Genomic DNA, 16,945 nt, shown 5'->3' on the forward strand with positions numbered 1-16,945 from the left:
TCCCTGTCTCCGAGCTCGCAGAAGCCAGTGGGGCTTGCTGAGAAGAAGCAGGGAGAACTAGGAGCTGGGCTGGTGGACACTCACTAACCAGGGTCCCACAGCTGCCCTGGTTCCCACCCAGGGTGGAATTCCACCCTCACAGCTGGACAACATCTTTGCATCCTCTGACCCTTCCAGGGGGAACTGAGCTCTCCACGCACCCACTTCAGACCCTGGGAGCAGAGGAGAGAACATCTTCCCTCTTAACCCAGCCATGGCCTCTGAGTAAGTCTCCAGAAGTCAGGACACTCCCAACCACCCACAACCCCACTGGCTTCCAAGTTCAAACCTGCCAGAACCCCCCAGGGTTCCCTTTCCTGCCCCATGACTCTTATACATAGGTCCCTCTGCCCTATTCTTCCCCTGTCTTTTTCCTCAGGTGCCCGGTCTCATCTTCAAGGTCACCCTACAAGGATGAGTTAGGTACCCCTCTCATGTGTTCCCACAGTGCCTGAACTTCCCCTTACTGCACCTACCACCCCATTGTAAATACTTGTTTACCTGTCAGTTCCTCCCACTGAGAGCTCTGTGAGGTTTCCATCGCATGCCCAGAACATCCACATACAGTAGGTGCTCAATAAATAATTGAAGAATGAGTGAATGAATGAATGAACAAATGAATGAGCACAGGCATCAGGTGAGAACAGTAAAAGCTCTGGAAAGAGCTGACGACAGAGGCCAGCCCGTCACCCGGGTCAGAGGATCAGCCTGTGCATTAACGCAGGTAATCTAATGTCACGCTGTCTCAACTGTGAAGTACACGGTGGTTTTTCCATGTAGACGTGCAGGGCTCCCACTCAGGGAACTCAAAGCGAAGACTGAGGTTTCAGGAAAACCTGATTGGGAGCTTCTGGAAAGCATCTCCCTCCCGCCAGTCCTTCCCTGTGACATTCCACCCATGTTTATTGAACACCGACTTCGTGCCAGGCCTTTCCCGCGTTCAGGTGGGAAAATGGGTACTACTCATAAAGACGTGAAATGTCAACTCCCCAGAGAGGCCTTCCCTGACCAACTGTCGAAATTCCTTTCACATTCACACCCTCATATTGCCCCACATGCTCACGCAACCCATTCCCCACATACACTCACACGCCAACCCCACACACATCACAAACACAAAAACCCTGCCCCACCCACACATACCGCCACATACGCACATTCACATGTTCCCACAGTGTCACACTCTACCCTCTCATGTGGCTTTATTTTCATCACGGCACTTGTTACCCCAAATGTCTGAAATATTAACGTTTTTGTCGATTGTCTACCTCACCCATAACACATAGGCTCCACGAGGGCGCTGCTGTGTCCCCAGAACCTGCAGCGCCCGGCATGGGGAGGCCCTCGATAAATACTTACTGAAATTGAGAAAGTCTAGGTCGAGCCCCCCGTCTCTGTAAGTGCAATCGCCCTTACATGGGCAGGTACCCTTACATGGGCGATTGCACTTACAGAGATGGGGGGCTCGACCTGGACTTTCGCCCTCTCTCGTCATGCAATCGCCCTTTCCCTGGAGGAAATTGTTTGGAGCTAAAGGAACTTTCTGGGGGTGGAGTCTGACTTGACGGAAGGATCCCCAAGAAAGCGATGATGTAGACAGAGGGGAGAAGAGGATGTAAGTGAAGACGCAGCATGATGGGCATGGACTTGCCGCCTTTAACATTCACCCTCCCAGCTACATGGCACTTAACACACCCCGGGACTCTTCTAAGAGCTGAGAACGAGGAGCCGAATGCTGACAGCACCTTACAGACAGAGACCGTTACTGCCTTCCTTTAGAGATGGGGAAGCTGTGGCACACGAAGGCAAAGCAGCTGAACTACTGCATGACAAAGAAAAGGCTGCAGATATCTACTTGCAATGGGTAGCAACATTTCATGTGCACAGAGTAGAAAATTGAGATGACTCACTCATTTTACAGACCTTGAGGCTCTCATGTAGAGAATGTCCAGAGCGCCATTTCCCAGGCATCAGACTCCATGTCAGACACCAGGAAGGCGAAAGGGAAAGAAACTTGCCTGAAACTCACAGTGCGGGTCGGGAAAGGGGACCTGGGGTACCACAGGGAAGCCCCGTTCCTGAAACTCGAGTTCCTCATTACGAAGTGGCAATCGTGGTAACACCCACTGCGTAGGACTACTAAAAGGGTAGGGATTTTCAACCTTGGCACTGTGGACATTTTGAACCACATAATTCTTCATTGTGGGGATGTCCTGTGCCTTGTTGGATGCTCCCCCCACTCCGCTGTTGTGACTACCAAAAACATTGCCAGATGTTATCAAATGTCCCCTGGGGGGGACTGAAATCACCCCCAATTGAGAACCACTGGTGAAAATTAAATAAAATGCACCTACTGCCCTTGGCAGGTCCCTGGCATTCGGTAAACAGTGCCAGTTTTGTCAGTTTAACTTTTAAACCTCTCCGGTCTCATGTTAAACAATACCCTCCCCACCTGACTCTCTGCCCTTCGGCTTTCTGTAAATTTGGAAACCATCGCCTTCTCTCTTCCACAGGACCTTTGCACAGGCTGTTCTCTCCATCTGGAATGTCCTCCCCAATGAGCTAACTTGAGCTCTTCCTTCAGCCCAGTAATCACTAAGGTTTGAATACCTCCCTGACTGCCTTGCCTACATCATTGGCCCCTACCGGCCCTTCCTAGCTTTTCTCCTGCATGTGTACAGGAAAGGCATGCACACTCCTTTATCCCCTGCACCCAGCCCAGCATCTAGTACTTAGTAGGTATCCATTGAAGACTTAGCACATGAATCACCAGCATTCCCTGCCCTAAGCCAGGTGTACAGCACTTGCTCGGACCTAAGGTCCCAGGGGAAAGGACAGGAAACTGCGGATCAGACAGCACCCTCTCACCCTCAGGAAGCTCAGGGTCTGACTACAGAAAGCACAAATGATGTGGATTCACTGCACCCCAGGGTGGGGCCATCTGTGGTGCGAAATGAAATGAAGTGGGCCTTTGGAAGGTCCCGTTCAGGAAGGCTCGCAGGTGAAGGGGCAAGAGGAAGGGTGCTGGAACAGAGGGAGCAGCAGCATTCGGGAGGCCGGCCTTCGAGCTTAGGGGAAAGGCTTGTCTAGAGGGGCGAGCTGGGGAGATGGGGAGGCAACACTAGGAGGTGGAGGGCTGGCTTCCTTCTGCTCCCACTCAGAGCCCTGGGCAGAGCTAGGCTGCAGGGTGGCTGATGCTCTGGTTTCCACCCAGCCACCCTTCACTCCCACTCCACACACACTCTTCCCCAGCCCCAGGGCCAGGCCCAGGGCGTTGGGTTTCCCACAGTCACATTCCTGCCTCCATAGCTCATGTCAGCGAGACTCCCAGGCTGGGGCTGGCAGCCCCATGGTCTGCGGCCACGCGCTTCATCTTGGGGCTAGCTGTGTAAGGGATCCTGCTGCTCGCCCAGGGGACTGGGTGGCCTCCAACTGTTGCTGCCCAGCTGGCAGCCACAGCTCCCTGGGGGAGCCTGAACTTAGAAGTGTGAGGAACTATCTCCCTCCCAGATGCCATGGGGCTCCCCCAGGGGTCCCCAGAGCTAGCAGCCAAGCCCACCTTAGTCTGCTGAGTGCTCATGCCCCCAGGACCTCGGTGTGGCCACCACAGTGGGAGGAGATAGGCAGGTTCTGGGGAAACAGGCAGTCCATGAAAGGGACTCCTCAACCCTCCTAAATTGGACCCAAGACCAGCACAGGCCCACTAGCATGTCTGAGATTCCTTCTGCTCCCCAGGTTGTCTGTCACACACACATACTTCCTCTCTTTGGCAATGGCACATTGCCCCACACAGGGCCTAGTGGTCTGGTTCAGGATCTATAAAGTGGAGGCAGGTGGGGGACAGAAAGGGCAAAAGCAGAGGTCGATGCAGCAAAAAGACACAGGCTGAACAGTGGGGTTGCCCTGGCCGAGCAGCCAGGGGACGGAGCCATGGCAGCCACACCCATGCTGGTCAAGAAGGAAGCATCAGAGCCTCAACGATATCTTGGGTGCCCACCAGGGCACCCTCTGCACCAGGAGAATCAAGCAGATTGGTGGGGGGGGCCAGCTGCCCTCCTCACTTTATGGGGAGAACTCAATTGCTATGCATGATGGACCCAAAGAACACAGGTGAAGACCTGCGGGGAAGGGAGCTGCTGCTGAAGGGCCCCCATCTCTTTACCTATGTAAACAGGAATGGGGGCCCCGCCCCCAGAGTAGCAGGTGCTAGAGACAATTCGCATGTCTCATAAAAACAGATTATTAACTTTTCAGCCATTTTGCAAGCCAGTCATTAAACAGCCATTTGAAAAAAATTAAATCATATAAGTTTACAACTACAGAAATTAATTCAAAAAACAAAGTTGATAAATACTCAGACTCATCACTTTCTAATTATTTTACCACCTTTTACTACTATCTTGCTTCTAAGATGATTTACGCCTAGTGTATCTGTGGGGTGGAAATACTACAGTGCAGTGCCCATCTCTTCCCATCTCCACGTTCAACGATGTCACATCGCTGGCTTGGACTCGATCGCGGCAGAGATATTTACACCACGGAAAGGAGTGAACGCTACAAACGAGGGCTGGGTTTGTCTTCTGGGTTTTTTTCCCGGAAAGCCGGTTGTGAAACACTGACCAGCACAGGCCTTGGCTGACCTGCCACGATCTCTTCTTCACTACAGGCTTTGCTCGGACACCCAAAGAACAACACGGCAATGCGGAGCAGTGTGCTGCAAACTCCGCACGGCCCCATCATCATCCATACGATTTTTCACAATACTCATGTGAGGACACACAGCTGGAATGATTATTACTTGTTTTCTCTGTGCCTCAGTTTGCTTACCTATAAAATGGAAGTACCGATAAAACCCATCTCTTAGGGTTGCTAGGAGGGTTAAGTGAGATAATACGAGAACAGAGAAGAAGGCAATGTCTGACACATGGCACGTGCTCTTGAAGAGTTGGCAGACTCTGTTCATAAAGGGCCAGAGAGTAAACACTTTGGCCTTTGCAACGGTTCACCACAGCAGGACAGCAGCCACAGACAACGCACACACGAGCAAGCGTGGCTGTGCCAATAAAGCTCTATTTATACCAACAGGCGCAAGGCTGGATTTGGCTCATGGGCCATGGCTTGCTGACCCTTGGTCTATAAGGGGAGATTAATTTTATCGTGTCATCATCACTCCCATCTGATAAGTGAGAAAACTGGGGCCAGAGAAGTTAAAAGTCTTCCTTTGAGTGACACAGCAAATTAGCTGGCAGAGCCAGGGGGTCTCCCAGCACCCCCTCAGGACTCTTTCCAGCTCCCGCTTCCCCACAGAACTTAGCAGGGCTCTGGGGCAAGGCAGGGCCAAGTGCCACGTTAGGGCCTCGAGGAGCCCAGGGCCCATGTCACTGCCCTGGCTTCCCTGGCCTTAGCTTCTAGGGAAACCCCACACCAGCCAGCAGGCCAGGCCAGAAGAGAAGAATCCTCTAAAAGAAGGAATCAGGGAACACACAGACCTCCTTCCCTAATGGGCCTGATTGCAACCTTAAGTGGAATAGCAGGCGAGGGTGAAACCCCATTTAATTTACAGCTGGAACCAGGGCTTGGAAGCAGCTGCTAAACTCCTTGCAAAACTACCGGCTGGCCCCTGGGGAGCTGGGAGTGGAATCAGGAAACCTGGAGAATCCACGATGCCACGTGTGGGCTGGCGCGAGCATCTGTGCGCATGTGTGCGCGTGTCCCTCTAGGGTTTCCACGTCTCCGTGTGCGAAGGTCGCAGAGAACTCTCTCGGAGGTTTTGTTTCATGCCAGAGTGCCTCCATAATTAGCACAACTGTATGACCCAGTTTGCCAGGAATGGCCTGAGTTTATCCCCGTTTTTCAGCATAGTGTCCCAGACCAGATAATAAATTACAGGATCATCCTAGAAATGGTAGATGCAGACCCTCATGCATGTGCAATGACACACATGGGGCACCCAGTACATCTACCCAGCTGTGACACACACACATCTGTGGGCTGGCACACAGCTGGGTGGATATGCTGGGCCCTCCAGACATCAGCATCCAAACCCTGAGCTAGGCTGACCCAGGCTGTGCATATTTAAAGGAATTATTGTCACTCTACTGGGAGAGCAGGAGGGGCAGGGTGGCCCCTGCCTGAGAGGTAGCTAGCTCTTAAGCTGCCCTGCTAGCACAATGCCAGGTATAGAACAGGTGCTCAATTAGTGTATTCAAGAAACAGAATCCTGGGACACACTGAACCACCTCCCAATTAGGGTAGACTCCGGCATGGCCTTGGTTACTTAATGAGGCAGACTCCTCTCACCTGCCAGGTATTGTTCTTGCTCGAAGTGCCACTCTGGGAACCATACCTGGATGTCCTGCAGAGCAGGGTTCCATCCAGGTCCAGAGATGACCGCTCTCCTCCCCCATCCACATCAGACCTCCTTTTCAGCCAGTGCAAATCTCAAATTACACCAGCCTCTCCCTGACCCATTCCCCAGCACCTCCAACTCCCGGCTGCCCTTCCCTGCCTCCTGGCTGGGATGTGAAATGCCCATCTCTAAGTCCCCTCTACGTCAGGTCAGGACTCAGGTCTCTGCCAACAAATCGGATGCTTCCTGGGTGGGGGCCATGATACCAGCTCCCCTCTAGCTGCCTGGCTGCTCCAGGGAGGCCAAGCTACCTGGCTATAAGACAAGAAAGGTGATGCCCACAGCCAAGGCGTCTAGCTAGGTGCCCAGAGCCCTCCCTGGGATCTCACTCAGGGGCCCTCCATGGGGGAAGACTCTCTGCCTGGATAGGAGTGGAGAGAGGAACCTAGGGAGAGAGCAGAGAGCTGCCGTTCTGGCCTCAGTCCTACCACCGACTCATGCTGTGCCTCGGGGAAAACCCCTTCTCAGACGGCAGTTTCTTCCGGGTACATTAGGGGCTCAGAGTTGTTCTAGAGCAGCACTGTCCAACAGAACTTCCTGCCACGATGGAATTCTTCCATAGCCACACTATCCAGCGTGGCATCCAGGTGTGGCTATCGAGCACTGGAAATGTGACTAGCGAGACTGGGGAACTGAATTTTCTTATTTTAACTACTTTAAATGTATATCTAAATAGCAATGTATGACTATTGGCTACTGTATCAGAGAGTACACTTCTGAACCTCAGTCTCTCCAACTGTAAAATAGATATAATAATAGAATCCAGCCTTCTGGGGTCACTGTGAGATTAAAATGAAACGATGCAGATAGAGCTCTCAGCCTGGTCTTTGGCACATAATAAAATAAATTTCTGTAATTCTTATTTTCTTTGGGATCCCAGATTGCCTTTAGAATTGGAGAAAACCATGGACCTTATACCAGAATTTCCCATTGCACACACACACACTCATCACACACACAGGCACATCACACATATGCACATATCGTACACATTGAACACACCTACACATGCATATCGCATATGCAGGTGCACATAGTACACATATTGTGTGCACACACATGACACATGTGCTTGCACATCAGACACACACACACACACAGATCACACACACACACACACACACACACACACACACAGACTTTGCATCCAACTTCAAGAGGCTCCCATGGCTCCAAAGCCAGGTGGAAAGCACCTTTCAAACATGAAAGTTCCTTCCAGCTCTAAAAATCTCCAAGGCTATGAGAACAGATTGCCGAGTCTCCATCTCTAAAATGAGGCATTTGAAAACCCTTCCTGACACTCAGGGCCAAGCGCAGAGACGGGGCTCTGGAAAAATCCTTGTGCGCGGAGGGCAGGCCCAGGGCAAGGGCGACAGGATGGATTCTGTGAGCTCATCCCGGCAGCCGTCACCACAGATCCCAGAGAGGCCGGTGGCGTCAGGAGGGGGGGACTGGGTGGAAGCCCGCGGTGGCGGCAGCAAGGGGTGTGGGGCGAGGAGAAGGAGGCTGGATGGAACGCGCTATAATAGCAGCTTTGTGCTCCACTTCCCAGCTCCCTGGGAACGCCAGGGAGATTATGAAACCCGGTGTCTTTGGAAATGCCAGGATATTAGCTGGAAAAAGAATAATACGAAAATAAAATAATGCTCACGATGGAGACAGCAGACGATTAGCAGACGGAGCCAGGGCCTCCCGCTCCGTGGAAGGAGCCAGGCTTGGCCCCGGCAGAAGGTTTCAGGGAAAAGCTGCCTGTGCTAATGAGCAGACAGGGCCTGCCTTCCAGAGAGACGTCTTCAGGAGGGGAGCTGGCAAGTGTGGCCCAGCTTGCTGGTGAACGTGTGGGCCAGGGGAGGGTTGGTAGGAGGCAAGGGGCAGCCACAGGCCTGGTCCGTGGGCCCAGATATCCAGAAATGTCAGATTACCAGGAAGGCCACCTGGCCACTGCCCACAGTCCTTCCCTGGACTCCTTCAAGCTCTGCTTCCTAATGTCCTCCTCCAAAAAGCCTCCCTCCTTAGACACTGTCACTCCAGAAAGGCTTTTTATCCTGCCCCTCTGTACTTCAAAGATGCCAATTCTACTGGGTCATGAGCACTCACGTGTGAATGTCTCTTCCTAATGGACAGGTTTTCCCCATGAGCCAGGCCTCCCCCATCAGACCTGGGCTCATCAGAAGTACAGAGCATGTTTCTCTTACCAATGAGCAGGGAGAACATGTCATCTTTCCCTGCCTCCCTCTCCAGGACCCCAGCCACACACCTTCAGCCAAGAATGGACACTCCCTGCCTCTCTCAGAAAGGCATCCAAGTGAGCGGCCCATGTGACCGCCGCCCTCATCCTCATGATGCACTATGCACATCACATCCTTGCTACCTGAAGTTGGTCCTTGGACCAGCAGCATCGTATCACCCGGAAACCTGTTACAAATGGAGAGACTCTCGGGCCCCACCTGGACATGGAATCGAAAACGTGCATTGTAATAAGATCCCCAAATGGCTCCTTTGTTCCTCACGACTGAAAAGCATTTCTTTATATACATCACGTCCTTAATCCTTACGGCAACTCCAGGATGCAAGTAGTAGTCACTAAAAGGATAAGGGACCTGTCCACAGCTACGAAGCAGAAGAAGCAGAATTGGAACCAAACCTGTGTCAGCCAGAAGTCTCACCCGTCCCACCACACTCCTGTCAAATGAATCTGCAGCCATCGGTGACCAGTGGGCAAAGACTGGCACTCAGGACAGTAGCTGGGTCATGGCACCAAGGAAACCCAGCTGTCTGCCCCATGATTTAGGGTGGACTTTAGCCCTGTATCTTGCTGGGCACCAGTACATTCTGGGACAAAGGACGGCAGGCTCAGGGACGGGAGCCCAGGCCGTCCTTGGTCCTGGCAGGAGGAGTGTAAAGATGACCACAAGAGGAGAGTGTGTGTACATGTGTGTGTGTGTGTGCACGTGTGTGCATGTGTATGTGTGTGTGTTGGTGCTGACAGAGGTTCGATTCACTCTAGTACAGAGTGGTCAGACAGCTCCTGTCAAATGGGCCTATGGCCAGCCACTCCTAAAGACTTTCTAAAACTCTGTGTCCTCCAGCTGCAGGTTTGTGAATGCAGTCCCTCCAGCCACTGTCTGCCCCTGGTTCTCTAAGTCAGCAAAGTTCCCCGGACTCAGACGGCTTTGCTGTATTGGTTCCCTCCACACATAACAGACAAGTCAACCGACCTCACAATCCATCACCTCCCAGGTCTGCTGACTTGACATTTGATTTCAGTGCTCTCTCATGATATTTCCTCCCGCAGAAAGAATAAACGAATTGGTTTCTCTGTTTCTGGGAAATGCCCGCCTTCATCCTCCCAGTCACCGAGCCATGAAAGCTTGGCAGTGGGTCCCCCAGACTTGCTCGTCTTCTTCCCCCAGATCCTGGCCAGCTGCAGAGCCCATCCACACTTCCACACATGCTTCCAGGCACCTCCGGCTTTGCGCCCTCTCTCCTCCTGGCCCCCTCGCCTCATGGCTGATGCTTGGCCCCCACACACCCCAGCCTCCATGCCCCGGGCTGCCTGGCAGGCAGCCCCAGATCCCTCTCTCTCACACAGCACTTCACAGTGTGTGCCAGACTTGCCAGGGCCGACCATGAACTCATCACAGCCCCAGGCCCCACCCTCGCCCCATAGCCTAACGATAGGAGACACTACACTGTCCACCCAATGGAGCCTCCGAGGCCCATGCGACCCTTCCCTCCCCAAACCCTACCATTCCACTTCCCTCAGCTCTGGCCCCACAGCTCCCAACCCAGATGGTCACCTCGTCCTCGATCCCTAACTGAGACTCCTGATGGTGTCCCGGAGGGAGGCCCTTCCTCCCAACCATCCTTCACAGCTACTGGATTAAAGGCCTGAAAGCCTAGCTCGGACCAGAGCGCTTGCCGCTCAGTAACCCGCACTGGCTCCCTACTGTTCACTGAATACAGTCCCATGGCCGTCATCTGCAGCTCTTCGCCCAGCCCTGCTTTGTACTTTTTTCTCTTTTCTGATGCTCCTCTTCCCAAGCAGGTGGTGTTGTCACCCCAACAAATACTCACACGCACACACCAACAAATACTCACACACACACACGCACACACACAGCTGGCTGCACACGAACACGCTCAGATTCCATCAGCCAGCATAGCTGGCGGGACCTGCTTCCAGGGTCACAACTCAAAGCCACCCACCTGGGGGAAGGGATGGTGAACAGTCGTGGCTGGATTTCCAAAGAGGTGTCTCATCCTGGGCATCTCATTCCCACCTCTAGGAATCCCCAGACCAACAGTAGAGGGAACAGGCCACATCCTGGCCCTGAATATCCCCAGTCAGACGGTCCAGGAAGGGCCTGCTCATCTCTTTTGGGGAACCCATCATGCAGGTCCTGGATAACCTTGAGCTGACCTCAGTTCCACTGGCTTCAAAAAGTGCACACTGGGGCAGGACAGCCAGCCTGGGGCTCAGTTTCAGAGGCACATCTCTCTCAAAATTCCTGGAGATGCCTGTTCAATGGCCTCGGTCCCAGGAGAACTCATGTCCAACCAAGGACATTCAGGGGTCACTACCTTTCTGGCTATTCCCATGGCTAGGCCAAAGCCTCCCCAGACTATCCCACGCCAGCCAGCCTCTTCAAGAACTGGGTCCCTTGGCCCCAGTCATAAGTCGGACCAGCAGAGGGCTGAGGCTCTCTTCCCCTGCTCCCATCTCGACTATGCAAAGAAGCAGCGGGTTTTCTGGCGCCAAGAAAGGAGCTGTTTTATTGTAGGAGGACAGAGGCTGGTGTCCACTTTCCCCACATGCAACCCCAGAGGAACCAAAGCCAAGATGACGGGCCAATGTTCCGTCCAGAGTTCTACCCTGGGGCCCCTGCTTCCCCTGCATCAGCCCTGAACAGCACTGGGAACCCAAGCTGCACCCCACCCAACCCAGGCTCGGTGGGCACCCCAACGTACCAGGGTCCCCTCGAGGGCAAACACAGCCGCAGGTCCGGTCTTCTCCAGCGGCTCCATGCGGCGGCGCCAGCGGCGGCGGCGGAAAGCGTCCGTCTTGCGGTACTCCAGGTGGAACTTCCAGCCAAAGAGTGAGGCATACTCCCAGCCCTCGCCCTCTGCCTCTGCCTGCCTGTGCTGTGAGGGAAGAATAGAGCAGACTCAGAGGCCGCTGGCAGGTCTGCAGGGAGCCCTGGGCTTGGCTCCAGCTATGCCCTTCCCCACCCACCCCATTACCGGCACCCTCCAGATGGGAAAACCTGGGAGGGCTGCCTGAAGGAGGTGGAGATGGAGAACTCTGAGCAGCTTCTGCAGTGACGAGAGCTCTGACTCAGAATATGAGGAAGGGAAGATGCTCCCTAGGCTGTCTGAGGAGCCAGAAAGGGAAGGTAGACTGAAGTGGTGATGAAAACATTGGGCTTCAGGTTCGTTTGTTTATTTGGGTTTTGGGTGAATTTTGTGAGTTCAAGGTTTTCTTGTCATTTCCCTTTTTCTTCTTCACATCCCAGCTTATAAATATAGAAGTGCGTCTGCAAATCAGAGGCAAAATGAAGATCTTATTTCTCAGCCCCAGCTTTTTCTCTCTGAGGCTAGCCTCGGTCGGCCATGGAAGGACCCCCAGCTCTTCCTCTGAGGGGATGCTTTCCTGGGCCAGGAGGGAGCCCCAAAAGCCCCTTCTTCTCCAGCTCCCAAGAAAGAGAGACCTGGGACTGTCCTCAGGCATCGCCTACGGTCTGGGCCATGAGCTCAGTGATGAGTGCCAGTCCTGGAGCCCAGCTTTGTCCCTGTCTAGGAGGGACGCTGGTGGTGAGGGAGCAAGGCACACTGCCCGGCAAGGCTTTGCTCTGTCTCCTGGGGGCCCCTTCATGGACAGTGGAGTCTGTCTGGCTCATGGCACCAGGAACAGCTTGTTGCCTAAGAGCTTTGCCTTCCCTGGACCCAGTGACACCCATCTCTAGATTCTCTGTGCCCAAAGAGAGAAGAGGACATGGGTCCTGCCAAAGGCTACCCCTGGACTGGGAGAGGCCTGGTTCTTGGGCCAAAATTCAAGTGTGTGCTTGGGAAGGAAGGACACCGACCAAGCGGGCCAGGAAAGGCAGGTTCTGAGGGCGCACGGACATGGACATTGGGTGGGACTCCAGAGCAGGCACTTGCACTGCATGTGCTCACACGTACTCATTCTGCACCTTCCTGTGTCCCATGGGTATCTGTGCACAGCCGTGGGCATGTGTGTGCTTGCTGAGTACATGTCCCCTGGTGAATGCTAATGGAGCCCACCCAGGTCCCTTTATCAGCTGGCGCACTCACGAGATGCTCTCATGCCCAGCTGCTAGGACCGTCGGCAGCTATGAGCTCCAGTGGCCCCCTGCTCCCAGGAAGTGCCCATGCTGAAGGGAGCAGACTCCCTGTGGAGGGTACATGCCCCAGCCCACCCCCAACTCAGCCAATGACTGATAGCTAAGAGGTGCAAATCCCAGCCCCCCTGCCTCCAGGTGACGCTGATTCTATGGTCCTCCAGGGTGTGCCCTCCCCAAGACATGGCTCAGGCCAAAGTGGGCCTTGCCTGAGACCACATCCTTGCTCCTGGCACTTCCGAGGGCACTGCCTCAGTAAACCACAGGTAGCAAATCCCTGTCTCAGACTTGGCCTCTAGCACATCCGGCCACAGACACATTCTAGGTATGTCCCAGGTCTGTGTGAACTCCCAGTGCACCCCCTTGTAGAGTCATGGGCATCTGGGTGTGCTCTGTCTGAGCATCTGCGAGTGTGCTGGGTGTGATCTATGCATGTGTGCTGGATTTGATCTGTGTGTGTGCTGGGTGTGATTCATTTGCATCTGTGTGTTCTGGGTGTGCTCTGTGTGAGTATTGGGTGTGATATTGCATGCGCTAGGTGTGATATGTGTATGTGCCATTTGTGATCTGTATGTATCTGTGTTTGTGCTGGGTGTGATATGTACACGTCCTGACTGTGATCCGTGTGTGTGCTGGGTGTGATCTGTGAGCATATTGAGTGAGTTCATGTGCCTCGTAGATGTCCTGTGCATCCCTGCGTGTGTCTGTACATACAGCTGTGCACCTTGCCTCCCCGTACCAGGGCCTCACCCTCATCCGCCACCCACTGGGCTCACCTTCTTCAGTGCCTCCATCTGGCTGAGGTCCCTCCTACGCAGCCGGACCCAGCGACGCCGACGATGTGTATAGTACATCTTCTCAGCAGGGACCCAGTGCCTCGGCTTCCGGTCCGGGGGGATGGTGATACTGTACTCCCAGCCTAGGGGAGGGGTACTCATCACTCATTGCCCACTACTCCCCATCTTCCCAGAGACTATCTCTCCATTTAGAGCATGATTATAGACTCACAAGTGGCCACTGATTCTTGGTTTGTAACTTCATCCAGGATGAAGTAGTCCGGTGAAGGTCACTGCCCCAAGCCACGGGGCCCTGCACTCAGCTCTCCCCACCTGCACGCCTTATGAGCTCACCAGAATGGGGCTTACCAGACTCCATGTGCTACTCGCCTTGTTCATCGACAGCTCGGTTGAGGTCCGTGGACCACTCTTCATCCTCCCACTTCCAGCCCAGTGGGCACTCGATATCGTCCTTGGGAAGCATCTTCTCCCCGTTCTGGGCGACACAGGACATGCAAGCGTGAGAAGAGACAGGCATGATCAGGGAGGCAGAAAAGATGAAACTTGACAACATACACTCCCAAAGCCCCAGGTGTGACTCAGTGTCCTACCTGAGCTGGACCTTACACTGTCCCTCTCGTAACTACAGCATAGAGGCAGGGGACATGAGAGCGAGGGAGAAAATGTCCCACCCTTCTCTGAGCCACAGGCCCCTGACCTTCCTGGGCCCAGATGTTTACTCCAAGAAAGCAGAGCCCACCTGCCTCTGGAGAGCCCCCTTACCACATCCGTGTAGTTGTCACTCATGTAGATCCACTGGCCTCCAGGGAGCCGGGTCTGGTTTTCAAACACCTCTTCCACAAAGCTCAGGTGACCCGCATCAATGTCATGGAGCAGGCTATGGACATGGGACAGTCAGCGCCTCCACGGAAGAGACCCCTACCTATTCACAACCTCCAGCAGAGCCTGGGCCAACCTTCCTGTATCAGCCTCACCCCAACCCACAAGACAGATGGAAGGGAGAGAGTGAGAAGCAGTCTGAGTCAAGGAGAGAGAGAGAAAGAAGACCTGGGGAGACCTAGAGACATTCACAGACACGAGAATACATTGCCACCCAAGATAAAGAAAGAAAATGGGACCAAGTGAAGACACCAAAGCCTGGGGAATAGTTGAAGCTCAATAGACAATTATAGAAATGGAAAATGTCATCGAGTTACATACTTAAGATCTGAGTATTTGACTATAAGCTATACTTCGATTTTTTTAAGTTAAAAAAATTAGTTGTTAAATATCAACCATGCTGGAAAAGAGAGGAGAAAGAGGCAGCGATGGCAATGAGGTGGAGAACAAAGTTATTCTGAGAAACGCTGAGACAGAAAGGACCTCAGGCATGAAAAAGATGAACACAGGCTTGCTGTGGTATCTTGGAGAAGGCTGCAACCAGCAGAAGCAAAGTCAAATGCAAAGTCGAATAGAGGCCAACTTTGGCTTAATAATGAAGGCCTTCCAGAAAGAAATGCTGCCTAGTGAGCCCCGTCCTGTGAGAGTTCAGGCAGAGGACCCTATGCCCAGCGAAGGGGTGGTGGGAGTAAGTGAAGGCATTAACAGGGCTGAGGCCTTTCAGAGAGAGTGCCAGGGTGGAAGGGTCCCCAAGCCCTCCCAGCCCACAACTCACGTCTTCTCTGGACACACGAACCAGTCTCCAGCCCAGGCCCAGCCAGCTGAGGGACGGAAGCTGTCTTTGGGTAGTTTGATCTTGCCCGTGACATCAGAAAACTTGGGGTAGGTAAGGCCTGTTGTGCCCCAATTCCCAACCAGGGCCAGCTTGGTCTGGTTCTCATACTGGAAAGCAAGCGATAGAGAAGTGAGTGGGGCCCGAGGCAGCTTGGCAGGGGAGCAAGGGGTGCGGAGCAGGGGGCCAGCTGGCGGGCACTCACGGTTTCAGCAAAGACGGAGAGCTTGCCCTCAGCAAACTGGTTGAACTCCTTCTCATCCACAGAGAGCCCGAACCAGAGCTTCACCCGTATCTGCACTGGCATCCGCGCTCCAGGTGCCCCCTCCATCGGATACTGGGTCACAGAGGGACAGAAACCCACAGCTCCCTTCAGGACCAGGATGTCCCAATAGGAGGAGACCTCCAGGCCTGGGCGCACCAGCCTGACACCCCATCAGGTGTGTCCCCTATTGAAGGGCTTATCAGAATTTCATGGAAGAGGGGTGCGTGAGTAAGAAACCTTCTCCCCACCTGCCAAGATTCCTTCCCATCAAAGGAGGAGGCTGCATCCTCCCTACCTGCGTGCTCTCTGCAGAGACGGGCTATGTCTAGACTAGAACCCGCCATTCTCCCCTCTCTCACCACACCCTCATTTCCGTTCTCTTCTAGAATAGCACTTTCAGTGGAACTTTCTACTACAGTGGAAATTGTTTATATCTGCATGGTCCAAGATGGTAGCCACTAGCCCCATGTGGCAACTGAGCAGTTGAAATGTTGTTAGCGTGACTAAGGAACTAAATTTTTAGTTTTGTTTTAATTAATTTAAATGTAAATAACCACAAAAGGCTACTATATTGAGCAATGCAGTTCTAGAATATGTATCTCTAAAGGAGATATATGCTCCAGGTCTGGAAGGTGAAGGGATTAAAGCTTCCCCCTTCATTTTCAGTTATTTTGGGGGAGGGGTTGTTTTGTTTTTATTGGGGGGAACAGCTAGATATTAGGATATCATCCGATATCCCTACCCTTTCAAGTGCTTACCAGCATGTTAACCACTATTCACTAGTCTTCAACTGCTTTTTAGCCTGAAACTTTCAGAAGCTCTGCCAAAACAGAATAACCACAACAACCTAACATTGAAAATTTATTCCCCACAACTGCTTCACCATTTGATTGAAATCAAGGGTCAGACATGGCCTGAGAAGCAGAAGTTCCTCATTCTTGGAAAAAATACATTGTCCCTCAGAGGAAGTAGCATACTAAGTGCCTAGGCTTCATGTGCCTGAGCTTGTAGGAGTCTCTCCTCTGGGACAGGGAGCAGAATGAGGCAAGAAAACAGTTTTGATGGGTTGAGAAGAGGGAAGGGAGGCTGAGGTAAGGGGTCTCCACTGGTAGAGGAGGCCTAAGTGCCTGGAGAGAGAGTCTCAGCCATGTGAGAGGGTCGGGAAGGGGTGTCATGCCAAGGCAACGACAGTCTCGCCCTTGGCCCAGCCTCTCTGCCTTTGGTTCATCCTCGGTAGAGGAGTCCCAAGAGTTACCCCCACCCTAGAAACCTCCCCATGACTGTTCCCTTCAGCCGTCCTCTCCCCTGAGGTGGTTAGCAGCCTTTTCCCCTCCAAACCGCCAGCCCCAGGGAGATGGCAGG

At 53.3% G+C, this 16,945-nt stretch overlaps 1 protein-coding gene across 1 annotated transcript in view; it reads right to left on the reverse strand.

Annotated features, from left to right (window-relative positions):
• DYSF (dysferlin) overlaps positions 1–16,945 on the reverse strand; it is a 203,049-nt gene that overhangs the window by 83,021 nt on the left and 103,083 nt on the right. Inside the window, exons 25-30 of the mRNA XM_025045188.1 lie at positions 15,524–15,655; positions 15,262–15,428; positions 14,370–14,484; positions 13,977–14,082; positions 13,587–13,729; positions 11,420–11,593 (exon numbers count right to left, since the gene is read on the reverse strand). Coding sequence (XP_024900956.1) covers positions 11,420–11,593; positions 13,587–13,729; positions 13,977–14,082; positions 14,370–14,484; positions 15,262–15,428; positions 15,524–15,655 — 837 coding nt within the window. The remainder of the gene's footprint in view (positions 1–11,419; positions 11,594–13,586; positions 13,730–13,976; positions 14,083–14,369; positions 14,485–15,261; positions 15,429–15,523; positions 15,656–16,945) is intronic.

Source organism: Pteropus alecto, unplaced genomic scaffold (assembly GCF_000325575.1).
Source record: "Pteropus alecto unplaced genomic scaffold, ASM32557v1 scaffold131, whole genome shotgun sequence".
In the NCBI taxonomy this organism is placed as follows: Eukaryota; Metazoa; Chordata; class Mammalia; order Chiroptera; family Pteropodidae; genus Pteropus; species Pteropus alecto.